Below are 23,718 nucleotides of genomic sequence, written 5' to 3' on the forward strand. Positions count from 1 at the left end.
GGCAATCCTAAATGGACCTCGGGCAGCCTCCTGCCCAGTCCGGGAGTAGCTTTTGTACATCCCACTTGTTTTGAGTCCATCTGCTACACGCTAGGAAATGTGGAGATTACTTACCTGATAATCTCATTTTCCTTAGTGTATGTAGATGGACTCAGCATCCCGCCCGGCTGCCGGTATACATGGGCATGCACCGACTCAAGGTAAGCCATGCTTTCTTATATAGGGCATCCACTCTGCCAGGTGTCGACGCCTCCCGGTTGAGAACACTGGCGGTCTCCAGCTATTATCAATCGGTCAGGGATATCCTGTTCGTTTAATTGATCGGTCAGTCACACATATATCCATAAAGCTTTGCAAGGAAGATTACTGAGTTGCTGCACTTCCTGTGGGGGTATATGTACCCATGCTGATGTCAGATCCGTCTCCAACTGCTAGCACGAGCACACTATACCCACTTGTTTTGAGTCCATCTGCATACACTAAGGAAAACGAGATTATCAGGTAAGTAATCTCCACAATTTGTTGCCAGAGGATGTGGTTAGTGAAGTTAGTATAGGTGTGTTTAAAAAAGGATTGGATAAGTTCTATTAATTAAGTTGACTTAGAAAATAGGCACTGCTATTACTAGCAACAGTAGTATAGAATAGACTTAGTTTTTGGGTACTTGCCAGGTTTGGCCACTGTTGGAAACAGAATGCTGGGCTTGAAGGACCCTTGGTCTGACCCAGTATGGCATGTTCTTATGTCTTTTATTTCAAGATGGAGACTCTCGAGTCGTTTCTTGTTTTAGTATGTAAAGGCAAATTTCTTGCTGCTTTAGATTTATTTAGATCTATCAGAGGCATTCTTACACATCCCAGTAAAAGAGGGCCATCAGCGATTTCTACATTTTTGTATCCTGAAAAAACACTTTCAGTTCAGATCCCTTCCCTTTGGGCTATCCACAGCTCCAAGAACTTTTACCAAAGTAATAGTTGTGGTAGCTGCTTTTTTGAGGAAAGAAGGGATTATAGTTCATCCTTATCTAGATGAATGGCTGATACAGTCTTGAAAACAATCAGAGTTTATCAAAGCCTCTCTCACATTTGTCCAGCAGTTAGAAAATTTGGGCTGGGTTATACATTTATTTTATTTATTTAAATACTTTTCTATACTGTCGTTTAGTGGTATACCATCACAACGGTTTACAGATAGGCACATAAGTCTGGTTTGGATTATAAATTAGCTAGTAGGTGCCAATAAATTTTTGGTTACATGATTTAAATAATATACGCTATCTGGATCGTGGATTGGAAATTCCATTTATATGACTAATAGAATATCCATATATGAGATATACTGTACTCTCATATATTAATCTTTAGGTATGAGAAAAAATAATAAATGAGGGATAACTGCTATTTGTTAACTTTTAACTGTGTGTCGGAGTTTGCAAAGAGCAACCTTCTCCCCTCTTAGTCTCTGGAATATCTGGGGGCTCAATTCAGTATGACTCGAGAGTGCCAAGATTGTAGATCAAGCGCAGAAATTCTTTCAAGTGCTCCCAGAGTTTGGAATTGCCTACAGCTGCTCAGGTTGATGGCCACGATCTTAGATTTTGCTCTCTAGGCTAGATCTCATATGGTCCCCTGCAGGTTGCGCTTCTCTCCCACTGGTCACCCCAATCTCAAGATTTTGAGTGCCATTTTCCTCATTCCTGCGGTGAGGGACTATCTTGCTTGGTGGATTTTGCCTCAGAATTTTTAAAGGGCGGCTCTGGAACCTCCGTCGTAGATATTTTTTAGCACAGATAACAAGCTTATCAGATTAGAGTGCACAGTGTCTGGATGATGTAGCTCAGGGACTCTGGTCTCAGGAGGATGCCTCCTAGTCCATTAACAGGCTGAAAACCAGGGCAATAAAACAAGCTGTCTTGCTGTTTCTTCCTTTAGTGGCCCTTAATGGGGAAGATGTTGAGAAGGACCAGTTCAGACGGTCTTGGTTGCTCTGGTCTGACTGAGGAGGCCCTGGTACACAGATCTGATAAGACTTCAGGTAGACTTACCACTGACGTTTTCATAGACCCTCCTATCTTGGAATCCTGTGGTCATGGACGACCCTTCTCTCTCTTTGTTTATGGCTTGGCTCTTGAGAGGTCACATTTGTGATGGCAAGGCTATTCCTCTTCCATAATTTCCATGCTGTTGAAAGCCCATAAAAAGTCTATTTCTGTGGCATATGTCAGAGTCTGGTGGATTTTTTATATGCTTTGCAAAAAGTGTTCAGTTTCTCTATGGCAGGCTAATGTTTCTGTTGTTTTAGCTTTTCTCCAGCAGGATCTAGATAAAGCTATTTCCTGTTATAGAGGTAAGATGTGAGGTGTCTCTGTGACTTCCTGTCCTGATATTCGCTTCTTTCAGAGTTTTAAGATAAATCTACCTCCTTTAAGACTTGTGATTCCTCAATGGGACCTTAATTTGGTTCTCCCCTCTGAGCTTCTAAAGGAGGTGTCCATCAAGGATTTATGTCTAAAATCTGTTCAGTTGCAATCTGTTCAGTCAGTATATTTCAGAGCTGCAGGTTTCATGCTGTAGGAATCCTTTTCTGATGTTTTATGCTGATTCGGTGACTATTTGTCTGGTGCCTTCTTTCTTACCCAAGGTACTTTCGATATTACATTTGAATCAGTTAATTACCTTCCGACTTTTTCCAAGGATGAGTATCAAGGTGTGAACAGGTCTTTGAGATTTTTGCATGTCCTTTGGATTAAGATATTTGGAAGTTTCCCGTCGATAGCAGGGCTGAATTAGCCATGCAGTATGCTGTATGGGAAGCACCGCGATCCCGGGTAGGCGGAGTTTCTCTTAGTTAACCACAGAGTTTTGAACTCTGTGCGTCTGCGCGGTCGTCTTCCCGCGCGGTTCTCTCACCTCTTCAGTTTCTTTTCTTCCGCGAGCCGTTCGCACGCGGGGTTGTTTTCTCTTAGTGAATTTCTTATCTGACTGGATTTTTTTTCGCCGATTTTTTTGTGTTTTTTTTTTCACAAGATTTCACATCTCAGATGGCTCCGAAGCCATCTGGATTTAAATATTGTCAGAGGCAAAATTATGTCCATCACGGATGGACATAATTATTGCTACATTTGTCTAGGCCCCGATCATGATCAAAAATCGTGCCGGGACTGTGGCAGGATGTCGCCGAGGGCCCAGCGGCACCGGGCCGGGAAGATGGAAAGGCTCCACTTAGGATCTTCGGCTCCATCATCCTCCATCCATTCCTCGCCGGGACCGGCGAAATCGGGTAAGATTTAATTCTTAGTGGAACGCAAGATTTGGTGAAAGAAGTAACGGTGGTGGGGCCACTTGGCAACAGTGATCATAACATGATCAAATTTAAACTAATAACTGGAAGGGGGACAATAAGTAAATCTGCAGCTCTAACACTAAATTTTAAAAAGGGAAACTTTGATAAAATGAGGAAAATAGTTAGAAAAAAACTGAAAGGTGCAGCTGCAAAGGTTAAAAGTGTTCAACAGGCTTGGACATTGTTTAAAAATACAATCGTAGAGGCACAGTCCATGTGTATTCTGCGCATTAAGAAAGGTGGAAGGAAGGCAAAACGATTACCGTCATGGTTAAAAGGTGAGGTGAAAGAGGCTATTTTAGCCAAAAAAACATCCTTCAAAAATTGGAAGAAGGATCCATCTGAAGAAAATAGGATAAAACATAAGCATTGTCAAGGTAAGTGTAAAACATTGATAAGACAGGCGAAGAGAGAATTTGAAATGAAGTTGGCCATAGAGGCAAAAACTCATAATAACTTTTTTAAATATATCCAAAGCAAGAAACCTGTGAGGGAGTCGGTTGGACCATTAGATGACAGAGGGGTTAAAGGGGCTCTTAGGGAAGATAAGGCCATTGCAGAAAGACTAAATGAATTTTTTGCCTCCGTGTTTACTAATGAGGATGTTGGGGAGATACCAGTTCCGGAGATGGTTTTCAGGGGTGATGACTCAGACGAACTGAACGAAATCACTGTGAACCTGGAAGATGTAGTAGGCCAGATTGACAAACTAAAGAGTAGCAAATCACCTGGACCGGATGGTATGCATCCTAGGGTTCTGAAGGAACTCAAAAATGAAATTTCTGATCTATTAGTTAAAATTTGTAACCTATCATTAAAATCATCCATTGTACCTGAAGACTGGAGGGTGGCCAATGTAACACCAATATTTAAAAAAGGCTCCAGGGGCGATCCGGGTAATTATAGACCAGTGAGCCTGACTTCAGTGCCGGGAAAAATAGTGGAAATTATTCTCAAGATCAAAATTGTAGAGCATATAGAAAGACATGATTTAATGGGACACAGTCAACATGGATTTACCTAAGGGAAGTCTTGCCTAACAAATCGGCTTCATTTTTTTGAAGGGATTAATAAACATGTGGATAAAGGTGAACCGGTAGATGTAGTGTATTTGGATTTTCAGAAGGCGTTTGACAAAGTCCCTCATGAGAGGCTTCTACGAAAACTAAAAAGTCATGGGATAGGAGGTGATGTTCTTTCGTGGATTACAAACTGGTTAAAAGACAGGAAACAGAGTAGGATTAAATGGTCAATATTCTCAGTGGAAAAGGGTAAACAGTGGAGTACCTCAGGGATCTGTATTGGGACCGGTGCTTTTCAATATATATATAAATGATCTGGAAAGGAATACGACGAGTGAGGTTATCAAATTTGTGGATGATACAAAATTATTCAGAGTAGTTAAATCACAGGCAGACTGTGATACATTACAGGAGGACCTTGCAAGACTGGAAGATTGGGCATCCAAATGGCAGATGAAATTTAATGTGGACAAGTGCAAGGTGATGCACATAGGGAAAAATAACCCTTGCTGTAGTTACACGATGTTGGGTTGCATGTTAGGAGCTACCACCCAGGAAAAAGATCTAGGCATCATAGTGGATAATACTTTAAAATCGTCGGCTCAGTGTGCTGCAGCAGTCAACAAAGCAAATAGAATGTTAGGAATTATTAGGAAGGGAATGGTTAATAGAACGGAAAATGTCATAATGCCTCTGTATCGCTCCATGGTGAGACCGCACCTTGAATACTGTGTACAATTCTGGTCGCCGCATCTCAAAAAAGATATAGTTGCGATGGAGAAGGTACAGAGAAGGGCAACCAAAATGATAAAGGGGATGGAACAGCTCCCCTATGAGGAAAGGCTGAAGAGGTTAGGGCTGTTCAGCTTGGAGAAGAGACGGCTGAGGGGGGATATGAAGTTAGCATGGGGCACATTTAAAACTAATCGGAGAAAGTTCTTTTTTACTCAACGCACAATTAAACTCTGGAATTTGTTGCCAGAGAATGTGGTTCGTGCAGTTAGTATAGCTGTGTTTAAAAAAGGATTGGATAAGTTCTTAGAGGAGAAGTCCATTACCTGCTATTAAGTTCACTTAGAGAATAGCCACTGCCATTAGCAATGGGTACATGGAATAGACTTAGTTTTTGGGTACTTGCCAGGTTCTTATGGCCTGGATTGGCCACTGTTGGAAACAGGATGCTGGGCTTGATGGACCCTTGGTCTGACCCAGTATGGCATTTTCTTATGTTCTTATGATAGAGGTCTTTAAGATCATGAGAGGTCTTGAACGAGTAGATGTGACTCGGTTATTTACACTTTTGAATAATAGGACTAGGGGGCATTCCATGAAGTTAGCAAGTAACACATTTAAGACTAATCAGAGAAAATTCTTTTTCACTCAACGCACAATAAAGCTCTGGAATTTGTTGCCAGAGAAGGTAGTTAGTGCAGTTAGTGTAGCTGGGTTCAAAAAAGGTTTGGATAAGTTCTTGAAGGAGAAGTCCATTAATGGCTATTAATCAATTATACTTAGGGAATAGCCACTGCTATTAATTGCATCAGTAGCATGGGTTCTTGTTAGTGTTTGGGTAATTGCCAGGTTCTTGTGGCCTGGTTTTTGGCCTCTGTTGGAAACAGGATGCTGGGCTTGATGGACCCTTGGTCTGTCCCAGCATGGCAATTTCTTATGTTCTTAAGAGAGCATCCTCACTGGGACCAGCAGGACGTGAACCACCCGAAAAGAAATTAAGGCCAGGGTCTCACACACCCTCAGAGCCTCGTTCAAAAGCCGGGGATCCGGCGGGTGAGTCACGGCGCAAAGTACCAGAGAGTACTTTTTCAAAAACTGCGCTGTCTGCGCCGAAATCGCACCATGACGCTTCAGGAATGAATCACGGACACGGCGCGTCTGCGGCGCATCGAAGCGTCATTCGAGGCACGAAGCATCTGCGAAGCACGGAGCACCTTCGATGCAAGGGACAGCTTCGACGCAGAGTTACAGCGCACGGAGCAGATATGGCGCGAAGCCCATTCCACGACGCACCTACGGAGCATATATTGATTTGGGATGCTCCAACAACATATGGTGCCAAAACAATGCACTTACAATCAAGTGTATCAGAAAAGCATCAACAGAAGTCTTCAAAATCAAGAAGTTCATCAAAAATATCAACTTCTGAAATTGATATTCAAGGCCTCTCATCATCAGGATCTTCTCCTAGTGGTAGCTCCTTCGTGAGTCTCTCATCACATTCCAGAGAGAAGAGACGTTCTTCTTCATTACAAATACCATTAACAAAACGTATTCAAACTTCCCTGGTTATATCTCCTCAAAGTCAACCTAAGGGACAGGTACCAAAAGATATTTTGCTTGCGGCAATTCCAACACGAATTCCAAAGCAAAAGATTCACATTCCTCCACAAGGTACTTTGGCTGCATCAACTATGACACAAATCTCAGATATTCTCTCCTCTTTTATTCCAAGAATTGGAAAACACAAGGGAATTACCACCTCAGCATTCTCCAGAAGATTCTCCTGAATCGCCTACAGGGTTACAACCTCTAAAACCCGCAAAATATGATAGCATGACTCAACCCATCAGCCCAGGTTCTCCAGAATCAGTTTATTCCAAAACTTCCTCAACGGGTATGCCATCTGACCCTCAGGAAGGTTTACCTGAACCATATTCTCCTCCGGAGGATCTCACTTATTCAAAATTTGTCGAAAGTAGGCAGTCTTCTTCAAGTGGAAACGGGAAGAATTCCTGATCCAAGAGCTGAAATGCTCGGTATCTTAAAGATCTTCGAATCTCCTCCCAAGCCCACCGCTCTCCCACCTCATTCGGTATTAGAAAACCTACTCTTCAAGATTTGGAAGACTCCTATCTCATCACCGGCTACCTCTAGAAAAATTGATATCAAATATAGGATGCGTAATTGAGTAATTTACGAGTCTGCCCAACTACCACACCAATCAATAGTGGTAGAATCAGCCTTATCCAAGGCAAAACGAAATAAGTTGCACTCAAATACCCCACTGGGCAGAGAAAATAAATGCCTTGATGATTTTGGAAAAAAGATCTATCACTCCTCTATGCTCACGAATAGGATACAACATTACCAATTTTACACCACGCAGTACTTATTTGAAATACTCTGAAAACTGCATCCACTGTGTATATCGGAAGACAACACACCACATCAGTCTTTCTTGGACATGGAAGAAGGACTTAGGCATTTATTACGCTCTATTTATGAATCATTTGAATCTTCAGCAAGAGCGTCTGCTTCAGCTATTGCGGCCAGACGTATGGCTTGGCTTAGAGCCAGCGCTATTCGGACAGATGTCCATGAGAAGTTGGCCGACATCCCTTGTATGGGCGACAATCTCTTTGGAGATAAATTCGGAGATATAGTATCACATTTGAAAGAACAAAGTGCAGCGGTGCAATCTCTCACCACTCCTACAAATCCTCAGAAGTTGCAACATCGATTCTACCCTTACCGTCGTCGGTATTATTTGAGACCTTACAACAGACCTTATACGCAGTATAGGTTTCAACAGTACGTACCTCCGAGAAATACGACCCAGCAGGGCGTTAGGGGTCGTGGTAGACAGCAAAGAATAGCAAATCAATTACCAACACCTCAGCACAAACCTACTTCCTCTTTTTGAAACTGATGCAACCACCACCAATACCTGCTTTCATAGGAGGAAGCCTTCAATTTTTTCTCCAAAATTGGGATTCCATCACTTCAGATCAGTGGGTACTCAACATTATCAAAAATGGTTATTCTCTGAATTTTCAATCCACTCCATCTCGTCCTCATATTCCTCCGAAGAGGATGATACGCTCCCATTCCACATTCCTAACAGTGGAATTGAACAACCTACAGATTCAACAATAGATACAAATTATCCCCTTTCATCAACACCAAGGATTTTATTCCCAATATTTCCTCATTCCAAAGATGTCGGGCAGCCTATGACCCATTCTAGATCTCCGACTTCTCAACAAGCACAAACAGAGGGAGAAATTCAAAATGACTTCTCAAAAATATTCTACCGCTGATTCAGCCCAACGACTGGCTATGTTCCATCGACCTGAAGGATGCATATTCCCATATACCAATTCACCCGTCTTCGTGGCGTTACCTATGTTTCCAAGTTCAGAATATACATTACCAATACAAAGTTCTCCCTTTTGGTCTATCTTCAGCCCCAAGAATATTCACCAAATGTCTAGCAGTGGTGGTGGCTCACCTCAGAAAACTTTTGATCCAAATATTTCCTTATCTGGACGACTGGCTAATAGTAGCATCGGACCAATCTACACTGAAAGAACACACGATACGCATGATCGAATGCCTTCAGAAGTTGGGATTTCTAATCAATTTCGAGAAGTCTCACCTACAACCGACTCAAATACTTCAGTTCATAGGTGTTCGCATACACACAGTCAAACAGAGAGCATACCTTCCCCAGGACAGGATGCAGAACATACAGTCATTGGCACACAACCTGCTTCACAGAAACCGAGCATCAGCACGCCAGGTGATTCAGCTTCTCGGTCATATGGCAGCAGCAATCTATGTGGTTCCCCACACCAGACTCCACATGCGTCTATTGCAATGGGGATTAAAAACTCAGTGGACTCAATACACACAACCACTCAACACCAGGATTCAAATTACAAATGAAATGAAAGAGGACATTCGATGGTGGCTCCCTTCCAAGAATCTTTCCTCGGGTGCTCCATTCAGTCTACCACCTCACCAAATCACTCTGACCACAGATGCCTCCAACAAAGGTTGGGGAGCACATCTGGGTGAACTGAAAACTCAAGGTCTGTGGACCCCTCAGGAATCTACATACCAGATCAATCTCCTGGAGCTGAGAGCCATATGGCTGGCACTTCAAATGTTCTCGGATCAGATAAGGGGATCAAGCCTCATGGTATATACAGACAACCAGGTAGCCATGTTTTACATAAACAAGGAAGGAGGGTCCAGTTCCTGGACTCTCTGCCAGGAAGCAACACAAATTCTGCATTGTGCAGTCAAGGCCCAAGTATCAATTCAAGCAACATATCTTCCAGGTCTGGACAATGTGACAGCAGACCGTCTCAGTCGTATTTTTCATCCACACGAATGGACCTTAAATCCACAGGTGGCGCAAAAGATCTTCAAACAGTGGGGATTTCCCATAGTAGACCTCTTTGCCACGGAAGCAAACAGACAAGTCCAAGCCTTTTGCTCAATTTACCCCAGCAATCAAAGGATAGCTCCAGATGCCTTTCTCATTCCATGGACACCAGGCTTGATGTATGCCTATCCACCCATCCCACTCATTTCTCGAACAATTCAGAAATGCATCCAGGACGTATCAGACATGATTCTAATAGCCCCGGCATGGCCGAGACAGCCCTGGTACACTTATCTCTTGAAACTCTCCATTCATCCACCGATATCACTTCAAAACCTTCCACATCTTCTGACACAGGAAGGGGGCTCCTTACTTCACCCCATGAACCAATCACTTCATCTCACAGCGTGGAGATTGAAAGGAAAATACTAACTCCCTTAGGGTTATCTTCTCAACTAGAAGATATTCTTATTGCATCACGTAAACCTTCAACCAGACGTAACTACAAAGGAAGGTGGCAACGCTACTTGGACTGGTGTACTCCAAAGAACATAAACCCTTTCTCATCCACGGCCACTCAATTGCTACAATATCTGCACACTCTCTATGAAGCAGGATTAGCCACCACTTTGGTACGAGTTCAGATCAGTGCTATAGCAGCCTTCCATGATCCTTTTAATAACCTCCCAATGTCTAACCATCCATTGATTTCTAGATTTATGAAGGGAATGATCCGGCTTCGACCACCAGTGACTAAGCCTCCAATTCCATGGGACTTAAATGTAGTACTTGAACAACTAATGTTTCCGCCTCTGGAACCATTAGAATCTAGCCACATCAAATATATGACATGGAAAACAGTTTTTCTCGTTGCCATAACTTCTGCAAGGAGATTCAGTGAGTTACAAGCCTTAGTTCATTACTCCCCTTATCTTGAATTCTACCATGACAAAGTGACCCTTCGTCCTCACCCTTCTTTTTACCTAAGATGGTAACATCTTTTCATCTCAACCAAACCATAACTCTACCTATTTTTATGCCAAAACCACATAATAATGATCATGAAAGACTCTTACACACGTTGGACTGTAAAAGAGCGCTGGCCTACTATAAAAACAGGACTCACTCAACTGCGAGACCTTCTCAACTATTCCTTTCCTTTAACCCGAATGATCCTGGTCAACCGGTCTCAAAAAGGACTATAGCCAGCTGGTTATCACAATGCATACTTTTTTGCTACAACAAACGCTCCATCAAACTACCCTCTAAGCCTCAGGCGCATCAAATTCGCGCCACTGCAGCATCAGTTGCACACTTAAGTAAGGTTCCATTGATTGATATCTGCAAAGCGGCAACATGGTCATCACTTCATACTTTCACATCGTATTATTGCCTCCAATAGCAGTCTACCTCTGATGCAGCACTGGGCACAGCAGTCTTATATCACTAAAAAGAACATGAGACTGTCTACCACTTCAAAGGTTGATGTCCTAACCTAAAAACAATAAATATACAAGGACACAACCGGATAGCTGGGGACTCCCATACAGCATGGCTAATTCAGCCCTGCTATCGACTGGAAAAAGCAAGTTTGCTTACCGTAAACGGTGTTTCCATAGATAGGATGAATTAGCTATGCTGACCCACCCACCTCCCTAGACAGTCTCGAACAGTCAGACACACCTCCTAAACTTACCTCTCTCTTGGCTACAAAGAAACTGAAGAGGTGAGAGAACCGCGCGGGAAGACGACCGCGCAGACACACAGAGTTCAAAATTCTGTGGTTAACTAAGAGAAACTCCGCCTACCCGGGATCGCAGCGCTTCCCATACAGCATGGCTAATTCATCCTGCTATCTACGGAAACACCGTTTACGGTAAGCAAACTTGCTTTTACTAATTCCGTTCAGTGGTCAGAAAAGCTATTCATATTGTTTTCAGGCGAGGCAACTTTCAAAGCTTCCTTCGTCAAATGGATTAAGTATACTAGCTCCTCAGCATATGTATTTAAGGGTTGTGAGGTTCCATCTGTTCTTCAAGCACATTCTACTAGGGCTCAATTCTTTTCCTTGCCCAAAGCTGTGGCTCTTATGCTAGAGGTCATTTGTAAAGAAGCTACTTGGTATTCTTTGAACTCTTTTGTCAAGAATTATCATTTGGATGTTAGGGCTAGAGAGGGCATATCTTTCGGAGCTGGCGTCTTTAAGTTGGCATTTACTTCCTCCTCCCAGATTAGTTGGGCTTTGGTACTTCCCACTTCTCTGAACTGATGTTGCAGGATGAGGAAGAAGGAGAACTTTCTTACCTGTTGTTAATTTCTTTTCCTTTAGACCTTCTGCACCAGTCCAGGACTCTCCAGGAAGTTTAGCCATGGTATGGCAGAGGACATGTTTCTTTCAAATCATTTAGATGATGATAAATGCCTATGCACAAGAATTTTACAAAATATGTGTAAGGTTTTGTTTTTATTTATTTCCAGTTATGGAGAGGTGGTCTGTTAGAGGATCTGGTTCTGAAATTTGTTACAAGTTTCTTTTTTAATATTTGGGTTTCATCTAATACTTTGTTAGAATATTAAAATATTTTCTGTACTGCACCACAGTGTGTCAGAGAAAGCTGTGCTTTCTACCTCCACCTGATGGTAGGGAGAATCAACCTACTTGACTGGTATAGCAGGAATAAAGGAAAGTGATTTAAGAAAACTTGAAAACTGTTCAAGGATTTAGCAGCTGGGATTCAATGCCAAGAAGTGCAGTCATGCAACTGGGGTGCAGTAATCCAAAAGAACCATATGTGATGGGGATGAAAGACTGATATGCACGGATAGGGAGAGGGGTAGGTGTCTGATCTGAAGGTGGCGAGGCAATGTGACAAGATGAAAGCTAAAGCCAGAAGAATGCTGAGATGCATAGAGAGAGGAATAACCAGTGAAAAAAACAAAACAAAAAAAAAGGAGGTAGCAATGCCCTTGTACAGGTCCTTGGTGAGCCGTCTTCTGGAGTACTGTGTTCAGTATTGGAGCCCATTTCCCAAAAAGGATAGAGACAGGATGGAGGCAGTCCAAAGAAATTGTGGAGTCTCTCGGAAGACTTATGATGACAGGATGAAGGATCTGAATATGTACACCCTGGAAGAGAGGAGGTGCAAGGGGATTTGATACAGACCTTCAGATACCTAAAAGGATTTAATGATGTGCAAACTTTGAACCTTTTTAGATGAAAAGGAAATAGTATAACTAGGGATCATGAAATGAAAATCCAGAGGGGGAGACTCAAAGCCAACAATAAGGAAATATTTCCTAGCATGTAGCCAGATGGACTCGGACCAATGGGTTTATGTTCCCCTGCCAACAGATGGAGACACTCAGGTTTCAAAGCTGACATCACCCTAGATACACCCCTGCAGTGACCTCAGCCCTTCAGTATTTCTCCGTCTCCAGCAGATATGGACATGCTTTCCCTATGGGGATCGCAATGGGTACCTTTTGGTAGAAGAAATTCTACTTTTAAATTGGAGAAAGGATTGAGCTCCATTCTCCTGTGGTGATACCTAAAGGTCCTTCCCCCAGTTGAGAATTCCTGAGGTGATTTCCGAGATCCCTCAGAGGTGTGCCTTAGTCCGGTAGCCAGTTCCCGGTGTGGACTTTGCTGCTGAAGCATCTGAAAAGTAGCGGGTGCAGGAAACTGGGAGCAGTGGTGATTGCCAAAGCCTTCTCCCCCTGCAGCCGGAGACCGTCTCTTGTACTCAGCTGGTAAGCGCTGAGCCAAGGTAAGTTTAAAAAAAAAAAAAAAAAAAAAGGATTTCCTCCTGATTCAGAGACATTGGAGGGGTTTCAGTAAGACTTCCACCGGTCTCCTTGCTCAACGCACAGTACAGATGTCGTTCCCGATCCCGTTGGGGTAAGGGGAAGTGGGCTTCCGAGCGGGGTTGAGTGGACCCCCAGTGGGTCCACTCAACCCCTGCTTTAGGCTTAGCACACTATGTGGTAGACTGCAGCGATGCCATCTTGCTCACGTTTTTGTGCCTGTATTGCCCACCATGGAGTTTTGGTACACACATTACGCATCAGCTGTGTGCACATGCTGTGCACATAACATCACACACATTGATACGTGTACAACTTACTAGGCGCAGAATACAAGTAAAGCCAGGCACACGGGCTGTGCGTGCGCTTTGCTGCGGCCTGCGTAGGCACCTGAAATCTATGCGCATAAAATTTTAAGCGCAAGCCGTCTGAACTCGCAGTTACTGTCTCCAATGGCTCTGGCAGCAAAGAAACATAAGCGCCTTTCTCTCTGCACTGCTAGTCATATTAGGGCTGCACAGTCTGATCTGGATTCTTGCTTATGTCAGCACTGTGAGGAAGTCCAGGGAGAGTTGGCCTTTCTGGACTTTGCTAAGCCCAACTACTCCCATCCAGAGGATGGGTCAGCCACAGCCTCAACCGGAAATACCCCGGATCTGACTAACCACAGGAATAGGTAATCCATGGGAGAGAGAAATTTAGCAGAAACCTACCCCAGTATCTCCTGGGCTAGGTATAGACCCAGCTTCCCTCTCTCGGGTGGAATTCTTTCAAGGCCTTCGTCTTTGTACAGGCGCAGTCTGCAACCTCACTTCTCCCTTTCCACACGGAACCTTAACCAGTAAGCACTCCCTCTCCCAGTTTTATTGGCAGACCTAGAAACATGCCTCGACTCATCAAGGGTATCCCTAGCAGGGACCCGGACGGCACAGATGAAGAAGAGGATCCAGATTCCTTGGAAGATGGGGAAATCCTCCCCCCCCCCCCCTCCGGTTTAGAACCATATTGGAACATCTTACAGTTTTTCTATAAAGACGAATTGCCAGCCCTGGCTTCCCAGACACTGAAGATGCTGGGAGTTCCTAGGCTGCACTCTTGCACTCTTGACGGAACCAAAAAAGAATCTGATTCTGATTCCTTATAGAAAGCCTCTTGCTACTTTCCTGTACTGGAAGCCATCCAGGAGTTGATTGACCTGGAATGGGATGCCCTAGAAGCAAATTTTAAAGGTGAACGAGCATTAGAAGCTCTATACCCACTGGATCTGGCAGCAAGAGAATGTTTGCGTTTCCCTAAAGTGGATGCGCTGATCTATGCCTTCTCTAAACGAACAACTAATGGAGGGAAGAGAGGCCTTAAAGGATGCACATGATAGGGGTATGGATTCCATCCTTAAATAGGCCTTTGACACAATAGCAATGATCTTACAGATTGCTTCTTGTTGTGCCCTGGTAGCTTGTTCGTACCTGCTTCTCTCTTGGAAGGTGGATGACTCAGGCGATTTCCAGAGCGGTTATGGAACCTGCCTCCGCCCTTTTAGCTGATAAGGCTCAGACTTAGTCCATACCTCAGCCAGAGAAGTGGCCTCAGTGGTGGTGGCCAGAAGACAGCTATGGCTGCGGAATTGGTCAGCAGACTCAACCTCTGAGGCAAATTTCACAAAGATGCCTTTTAAAGGATCACTCCTCTTCGGAAGCAAGTTGGAAAATCTGGCCAGTAAGTGGGGCAAATTTCCAGTACCCCAGCTACCAGAAGAGAAAGCAGTTATAGCACCCCTCGCCTATGAGGGGTCAATCTAGGGGCTCGGCATTTCAGAGGTCTCTGTCCTTTAGGAGGTCTCAGTTTTTTCAGAGTTGGCAGCCCAATTGAGGATCAGGCTCGGGTTAAGGTTCGTCCCAAATTCCCCCCCCCCCCCCCCATATGAAGTTTAGTATATTTATAGTCTGCAACATCCAATTTCAATTGATCAGTGCAGATTACAAAAGAAATTGATAGACACATCAAAAAAAATTATATATATATATATATATATATATATATATATATCCTACCTAATAAACGAAGCTTGACCGACGTGCCGCAAATGCGCAGTAGAGAGCAGCTCTACCGCGCATGCGAGCACATCGGTCACAGTGTGGCTCTTGAAAATAAAAATGGCGCTGTAGGAGCGGCGGCAGCGGTGGCCCGAAGACCCGGAGCGGCGGCGGCGGCACCGGCCCGAAGACCCGGAGCGGCAGGAGCAGCGGCCCGGAGCAGCGGCAGCGGCCCGAAGACCCGGAGCGGCGGGAGCGGCAGCGGCGGCCCGAAGACCCGGAGCGGCAGGAGCGGCGGCCCGAAGACCCGGAGCAGCGGCAGCGGCCCGAAGACCCGGAGCGGCGGGAGCGGCAGCGGCGGCCCGAAGACCCGGGCAGGAGCGGCGGCCGCGGTGGCCCAAAGACCCGGAGCGGCGGCGGCGGCACCGGCCCGAAGACCTGGGCAGGAGCGGCGGCCGCAGTGGCCCAAAGACCCGGAGCGGCGGCGGCGGCACCGGCCCGAAGACCTGGGCAGGAGCGGCGGCAGCGGCGGCCCGGAGCGGCGGCCCAAAGACCCGGAGCGGCGGCGGCATGCGCGTGAGGGAGGGACAGACGGACGGAAGGAAGTCTGTCCCTCCCTCGCGCGCATGCCGCCGCCGCTCTGGGTCTTCGGCGGAGATCGACTGAGGGGAGGGGGGGGAGGGAGGAGTGACTCAGGGGAGGGGGGAGTGACTGAGGGGGAGGGGGGAGGGGGGAGTGACTGAGGGGAGGGGGAGGGAGTAGTGACTGAGGGGAGGGAGGAGTGACTGAGGGGAGGGGGGAGGGAGGAGTGACTGAGGGGAGGGAGGAGGGAGGAGTGACTCGGGGGGAGTGACTGAGGGGAGGAGGGGGGGAGTGACTGAGGGGAGTGACTGGGAGAGGGAGGAGGGGGGAGGTGACTGGGAGAGGGAGGAGGGGGGAGTGACGGAGGGAGGAGGGGGGAGTGACGGAGGGAGGGAGGGGGGGAGTGACTGAGGGAGGGAGGAGGGGGGAGTGACTGAGGGGAGTGACTGAGGGGAGGAGGGAGGGGAGGGAGGTGACTCAGGGGAGGGGGGAGTGACTGAGGGGAGGGGGGAATGGGGAGTGACTGAGGGGAGGGGGAGGGCGAGTAGGGAGGAGAGGTGACTGAGGGGAGGGGGGTAGGGGGGGGGGTGAGCTCGGAATGAGGGAGGGAGTGGACTAGGGGAGGAGGGGGGAGTGACTGAGGGGAGTGTGAGGGGGAGCGGGGAGATAGGAGTGACTGAGGGGAGGAGGGGGGAGTGACTGAGGGGGAGTGACTGGGGAGGGGGAGATAGGAGTGACTGGGGGAGGGAGGAGGGGGAGTGACTGGGGGAGGGAGGAGGGGGAGTGACTGAGGGGGGGAGAAGGGGGGAGTGACTGAGGGGAGGAGGGGGGAGTGACTGGGGGGGGGAGGAGGGGAGGAAGAGAGAGGAGTGACTGAGGGGAGAGAGTGGGGGAGGTGGGAGGGAGAATGAGGGGGAAGGAAATGATCCAAAAAAAATGTTAATGTAGCCCGTTTTAACGGGCTTAACGGCTTGTATATATATAAATTACACAATAAAAGCCAGATAAAAGCATATCTAACTGAAATTAACATATAGATCAAAATGAATAAACTCTCCTAAAAAGGTGGCCTTAAGTTGTTTTCTAAAAACCTTATAATCCTTGTATGCTCTGGACTGTCTTGAGATAAAGATTTTGGTCTGGTCTATTGGGCTTTACTACTCCCAATCCAAGGTACCTAAAGGAAACTTTGGCCTTCAGAACACAAAGATCTAGCTGGAGTATGGAGCTCAACTAGAGGGATTGTTGAATGGTGAACATTGAATGTCTGTGGAGATCAATACAAGTTAAGTGATTTTACCTAGTTTCTCTTACCTGTTAAGTGATCAGAACATTTATACCATACAACTTGGAACACTTTTGAATGATTTTTCTGGTTTTTTTTAATAGACTGTGCTATAGATTGTTTTTGTACTGGGACAAGCTGAGGTTGTTATTAAACATGTGTGGTGTATATGAATGAATGAGAGTGTGATGTTGCAACATGGTGTAGAGGGGAGATAAGTGAGTTGGATGCTTGGTTTTAATTTTAATGTGGTAAAGGTTTTTAATGGAGGCAGAAGTTCTATATTGTATTTTAAGATTGTGATAAAGTATACATATTGAAAACTGTTTTTGATTAAACTTTAAAGACAATTTTTAAATGTTGATATATAATTTTTGTAAAATGTTACTGTTCTATTTTGGTTTGTTGTCTTGGTATACTATATAGGTCAATGGGAGTGGTCTTGTAGTCTGTAAAAGTGTCCCTTTGCCAGAGTTATAGTTCTGCAGTTTTGGGAACATCTTTCTACTGTTGGTTTTTTTGAAAGATGAAAAAGCTGCTCTGTTTAATTTGGAATATGAGAACTGCATAGGACTTACTGCATTCTTGCAGTTTGATTCACTGAAGCATCCAGCTTGACCTAGCTTACCAGATTTTGACTGACCAAGTTGCGACATTTTTAGCTACAACAGGTTACGAACTCCTAAATTAACTTTCCTCCTTGCTGCTCTGTAGACCTGGAGCAGCATTTCTGAGTTGATGCTTCCTTTCTGGCCATATTCAAATCTCACCTAATAACCTACACTTTTGAGATAATTTTTCAGTCTTAAACCCCGGCTCTTCTAATCACAACCTTATTGATTTTATCATGTTTTTAAATAAAATATTTATTTGTCTATGTGAATCACTGCTTAGATCTTCCAAAACTTTTGTATAGGCGGCATATCAAAGATTTTAAATAAATAAATGTATATTTGTACAGCACTGTACATATCCACTAGAGATACAGAAATGATCAGTAATATTAGTAGCAGTAGTAGGGTCTAGAGCTTATAGCAGGTGTCATGACTGATCTCCATGGCGTCTAGTAGCTGGGGGCAGACCAAAGTGTGTGCAAAACCATCATGTCCTAATCTCTGAATTTGTGGTGTATAGGTTTTACAAGGGGATTACAGAATTCACTTTTTCAGAAATTCTCCAAATTTGCTTCCAAAAAACTTTTCTTACCTTTTGCTTAGTAAGAACTGTTGAGGCTTAAGAGTCTGTTCTCTTTTTGATGGTTCATGCAGTTAAACCTATTCAATTCTAGGACAGATAAAATGATTTACTTTGCAGGTTTAAGTGACTGTTACTATAAGTAATACCCAAGTTCATAAGAGTAAAATGATTCAAAAGATTTTGTATTGGTGCAAACCACTCTGATTCCTTGAAGCTGTGGGGACAGCAGACTCAAGCAAGTACCATAGTTTTGTTTTAACTAGCTTGTAAAAACTGAAATCACTTTCTATTTGAAAGACTTGATTGCAAAAGCTTCTATAAATGATAAAGAGGCACTATCCAATATGGCATAGCTTCTGGGGCCTATTTATGATGTTATCTGTTAATTTTCTTATTTTAAAAGCAATAATCGTAGCAAAACTTGTTCTTGTATTCGTGCGCCTATTTTGCATAGGCCGCCGGCACGCGCAAGTCCCGGGGCTTCGTTAAAGGCGGGAGGAGGTGTGTCTGGGGGCATGTCTGGGGCAGGTCCGGGGGTGTAGCGACAGATCGGGGGCGGGCCGGGAGGGTGGTCCCGAGTCCCCCGGCACTGCGGCCTGTGCCGGGGGATGCCGAGGCGGCGCGCGCAAGTTATGCCTGCCTCAAGCAGGCGTAACTTGCACAACAAAGGTAGGGGGGATTTAGGTAGGGCTGGGGGGGTGGGTTAGATAGGGGAAGGGAGGTGAAGGTCGGGGGACACAGAAGGAAAGTTCCCTCCGAGGCCGCTCTGATTTCAGAGCGGCCTCGGAGGGAACGGAGGCAGGCTGCGCGGCTCGGCGCGCACAGGCTGCCGATTTTGCGCAGCCTTGCGCACGCCGCCCCCCCCGGATTTTATAAGATCTACCTCAATATTTCTCTTTAGAGAGAGAGCCTTATCTGCAAATATTTTCTCAAGAAAGTATTTGAATCATTAGAGCCTACTATTTTTCTCTAGTCTACCCACTATCAAGAAGGGACTGGGGTAATTAATCCTCATGGATTCCTCCTAATGGCATTAGATGTGTATTAAAATTCTTGAGATTGAGCAAAGCTCTTTCAGATGTTGTGGCAGCTCAGATGACCCCCTCAGTATGACTTTTTTTCAGATGCTGCCTTTGGTGAAGAACAGTTTTTTTGAATATAGTTATTTTTAATCAGGCGAAATGGAAAAGCCTTACAAAATAAATATAAGAATCCTTTTTTTCCATTTTATATCTAAGTAGTTTGATTATTTTTCTAGAAAAACATTTTTAAGAGCAACATTTGCTTTCCTTTTGAAAAATGTACCCGTATATAAGCAAATAAGGCTCTGTTTTATGAGAACTCTTTCATATCCCCAACATTTTTAACAAATGAGGAGAAAATATATTTTCTTTAATTAAACTCCTATGTGTATTTCTTAAATATTTGCAGGGACCAATGCAAAACTGAGTATGAAAACAAATTGCATGATGAGTTGGAACAAATCAGATTGAAAACAAATCAAGAAATTGAGCAGCTTCGGGGAGCTTCCAAGGAGATGTATGAACGTGAGAACAGGTAACGAAAATGCTTCTATAAAAAAAAATTGTAAGGTAATTGAAATGAAGAAATTTAGCATTTTAATATTACTCTAAAAAGATTCATTGTTATTGTTTGTAGTTTGTACATTTCATTTCCTCTACTAAATATTATTAGAAACATTTTTTAGTAGATTTAATACAACCATAATAAATCAAATATTTTTATGAACATAATTTAGAACTGTAGTTTTTTTCTTTGAAAAACATAATTACTTGCTACATTAGTTTTAATTTTAAATTAAAATCAGAGTTGGGAAACAGATGCAAATTGGAAATTTATGAATGTAGAAAATATCTTTCACCAGGGAACTCAATAGTATGATTTCTAAATCACATCCATACATGTAACCATACACACAAAACAAAGGGCAAGATGTGTATATCTCACTTATAATAATTAAAAACAAAAATTTAATAACATGTAGGAATAAGCTATTACAAATTTTCAAATATCAGATATAAACAATTTATGAACATTTAAAACATAACACAACATTTCAGTCACCCTAATCACAAAACCAGCATAAAATCAAAGACACCATTGAGGGACTATCTTAAATTAAAAAAAGACAAACACACAGACCTAAACAATCATACAATGCCCACCATTCAAAAATTACCGTCATATCCCTTCTCCACAAATTTAATACATTATATAACTCCAAAAAAAAAAAAAAAGAGATAAAACCCGCATAATAAGCTCTTTCATTAAAGACCAAAGAAAAAAAGGACCCAATATATAGCAATTTTTTCTCTTCTTTCAAACTGTAATAGTCATCAAGAGACCAAAAAAAAAAGGATCCCAACAGACTGCAATTTCCTCTTTTCTAAATTGTTCATAAGGAGGACCACATCAAAGCAAAATTCTCCCAAGGTTAAAGAGAATGGCACCATTGATGATTGTAGCACGATGTTCAATGCAGGAGCGAAACAATCAGCCCACACAAAGGAACCAGAATTCTCTGAGGACAAGCACGATGGCAGTCCTCACATTCGGGTGTCGACATTGGATGGATCCCGGTCCAGAACTTTGATCTCAAAGATTCTAGAGCTTTCACACATACTCTACTGTGCATGTGCAACTGTAGTTATGATCCTGCCCCATTAGGCAGAGTCCCTCAACCTCTCTTTTTCCATGAAGCCACGTGGTCGCAGGAACCATGTGGTCACAGTATTTAGCTTTGCTCTCTTCAAAGTTTTTGTTGTGGTTTTTTATTTTACCTTATGATAGTTATATTTTTCTTTTTTCTTTTTCTTTTTCTCTTCCTTTCAACTCTGCCAGCCACATGGCAGACCTTAGTCACTGTGCAGCCTGGCAGAGTCTAATTCTATTCCTTAGCAAATCAATATTGCACCTGCAGTTTTGTTTCTGTTCTCTCTCCTTGCTGTGCCTGTTTTTATATCTTTGTCTGGTGCCTACTCAGACAAGATCACTGTGCTGGGTTAAAACTGATCATTCAAACATAAACTCACCAGTATATCCAATCAGTCTTTAGAATGATATTGCCATATACACACTTGCTTATAGACAGGCCGATTCAGTAAAGTCCGCGGGAGAGCAGACGAACACCCGCTCTCCCGGCACGCGCACCAGCCACTCGCCGGTGTGTGCGATTCAGTATTTAAATTAGGTGGTGCGGTAGAAACAGGCAAAAGGAGGCGCTAGGGACACTAGCGCGCGTCCATAGTGCCTCCTTTTAGTCCGGAGCAGCGGCTGTTAGCGGGTTTGACAGCCGACGCTCAATTTTGCCAGCGTCGGTTCTCGAGCCCGCTGACAGGCTCGGAAACCGGACGCCGGCAAAATTGAGCGTCCGGTTTTTGGCCCGACAGCCGCCAGCCCATTTTAATTTTTTTTTCTTTTTTTTTTTTTAACTTTTTTTACTCTTCGGGACCTCCGACTTAATATCGCCATGATATTAAGTCGGAGGGTGCACAGAAAAGCAATTTTTACTGCTTTTCTGTGCAGTTTCCCGGTGCCGGCAGAAACTAGCGCTTACCCAAAGGTAGGCGCTAATTTTTTAAAGTAAAATGTGCGGCTTGGCTGTATCGTGTGGGCATACCTAATAGGGCCATCAACATGCATTTGCATTAGGTGCCGGGGGTTGGACGCACGTTTTCCTCCCCTTACTGAATAAGGGGTAAGGGAAAATGCGCGTCCAAGGACAGATTAACAGTGCGCTCCATCGGATTCTGTTCAGCCTCTCCTCTGTGCTCCCACTGGATTGTGGGTGGAAATGATGGTAATTATTTAATGGTGTGCATTCTGTTTATGATAAGTCTGTATTTTTGCTTTTTTTTTTTTTGTGTTGGGCTCTCAATAGTGTCTTTCCTTTTATATTATCTTTTCTGGTATATATCTGTGATTAGGATGGCTGCAATTTTGTGATATGTTTTAATTTTCATATTTAAAAACATCACATATAAATAATATATGTAATGGCTTATTTCTTAGTGTTAAACATATTTTTTCAATTATTATAAGTGAGATATACACATCTTGTCCTTGGTTTTGTATATATGATATCTTTTAGTCAATTTTGCTCTCAATAAGCATTGGCAAAATTTCTGTAGGGTTTATCATGTTGAAGCCATTGTTTTAACTTGTCAGAAATAAGGATGATACTATGAAGTATAATGGAATGGATTAATAAGTAGAAAATATGAAGTATGACAAGCATCACAAGTATATTCTACTCATATAACTAATGCACAAAAATAAAGTGAAGAGAACAGGAATGAGCAGATTGAAACATGTTATGAGAAAATAGCTGTCTATTGCACCCTCAAATTATTGAGCTTATTTGCAGTTTATATATTCTGAGATTATAACTGCTTTAATTGTAGGACTATGCAACATGTGTTTACAGGATTATGGTGGGAAAGCACTATTAAAATCATTATTAACTGTCAACTTAAGAAGTATTTCAACTTTATACTGTTTTATTTGAAAAAATGTATGCTTCTCTTACAATTCAGGTGTAAATTATGGGATAATCAGATTTAATCATTTGTTGTACATGAATTGGGAAAAAAAAACCCCAGAACTTAAATTTCAATCATAGAGTGAATACTTACCAGCTAAATAAATCACTGTATATACTAGAGAGAGTAAACTTTTGATACCATTCTTACAAGCTTAGTGATATGGGATACATGGTAATAAAGGTCAAGAAATATGTTGTAAGTGGTACTTTTTGTTTTTTTATTGTGATATCTGTATATTTGTGACTAGCTTTGGAAAGCTATATTTCCTTCATCAGGTTCACACAAGAGTCAGCTCTTTGAATACCCTTGCTCTCCCTAATCCTTTAACTGTACAATTTTTCCAGTTTGAGTCATACCAAAGAGGTTGAATTAGCACAAGCTCAGTCCTTTTGTATGAAGTGTTACGTGTTCAATGTATGAACAATGTTAAATGTAATTTACAGTTTTGAAAACCATTGGAATACAGCCTATAATTTGCTTGTATATTCTGGTAACTATATTCCTAACCCATTCTGCATTGACAAGATGGAAGGAAGTATAGCCCCCAAAAACCAGTCTCATACTTTTTAAATAGAGTACATATATATTGCCTGTAACCGGTTTATTGACTGCTTTTTTCTGCTTAAGGTCCTAAATATGTATATACTGAAAGAGGAACGGAATAAAAAGGGGAGGGGGTGCTAGATGATAGAAAGTACAAAGTATAAATGATCAAGAGGCAAGCTTTTTTCTGTGGCAAAGAATTTATGGTACAAGAGGT

At 43.3% G+C, this 23,718-nt stretch overlaps 1 protein-coding gene across 4 annotated transcripts in view; it reads left to right on the top strand.

Moving 5' to 3' along the window:
- PIBF1 (progesterone immunomodulatory binding factor 1) overlaps positions 1 to 23,718 on the top strand; it is a 391,620-nt gene that overhangs the window by 124,899 nt on the left and 243,003 nt on the right. For all 4 annotated transcript variants that reach the window (XM_029603019.1, XM_029603020.1, XM_029603018.1 and 1 more), the window contains exon 9: positions 19,825 to 19,950. In XM_029603019.1, coding sequence (XP_029458879.1) covers positions 19,825 to 19,950 — 126 coding nt within the window. The remainder of the gene's footprint in view (positions 1 to 19,824; positions 19,951 to 23,718) is intronic.

Source organism: Rhinatrema bivittatum, chromosome 5, assembly GCF_901001135.1.
Source record: "Rhinatrema bivittatum chromosome 5, aRhiBiv1.1, whole genome shotgun sequence".
Taxonomy (NCBI): Eukaryota; Metazoa; Chordata; class Amphibia; order Gymnophiona; family Rhinatrematidae; genus Rhinatrema; species Rhinatrema bivittatum.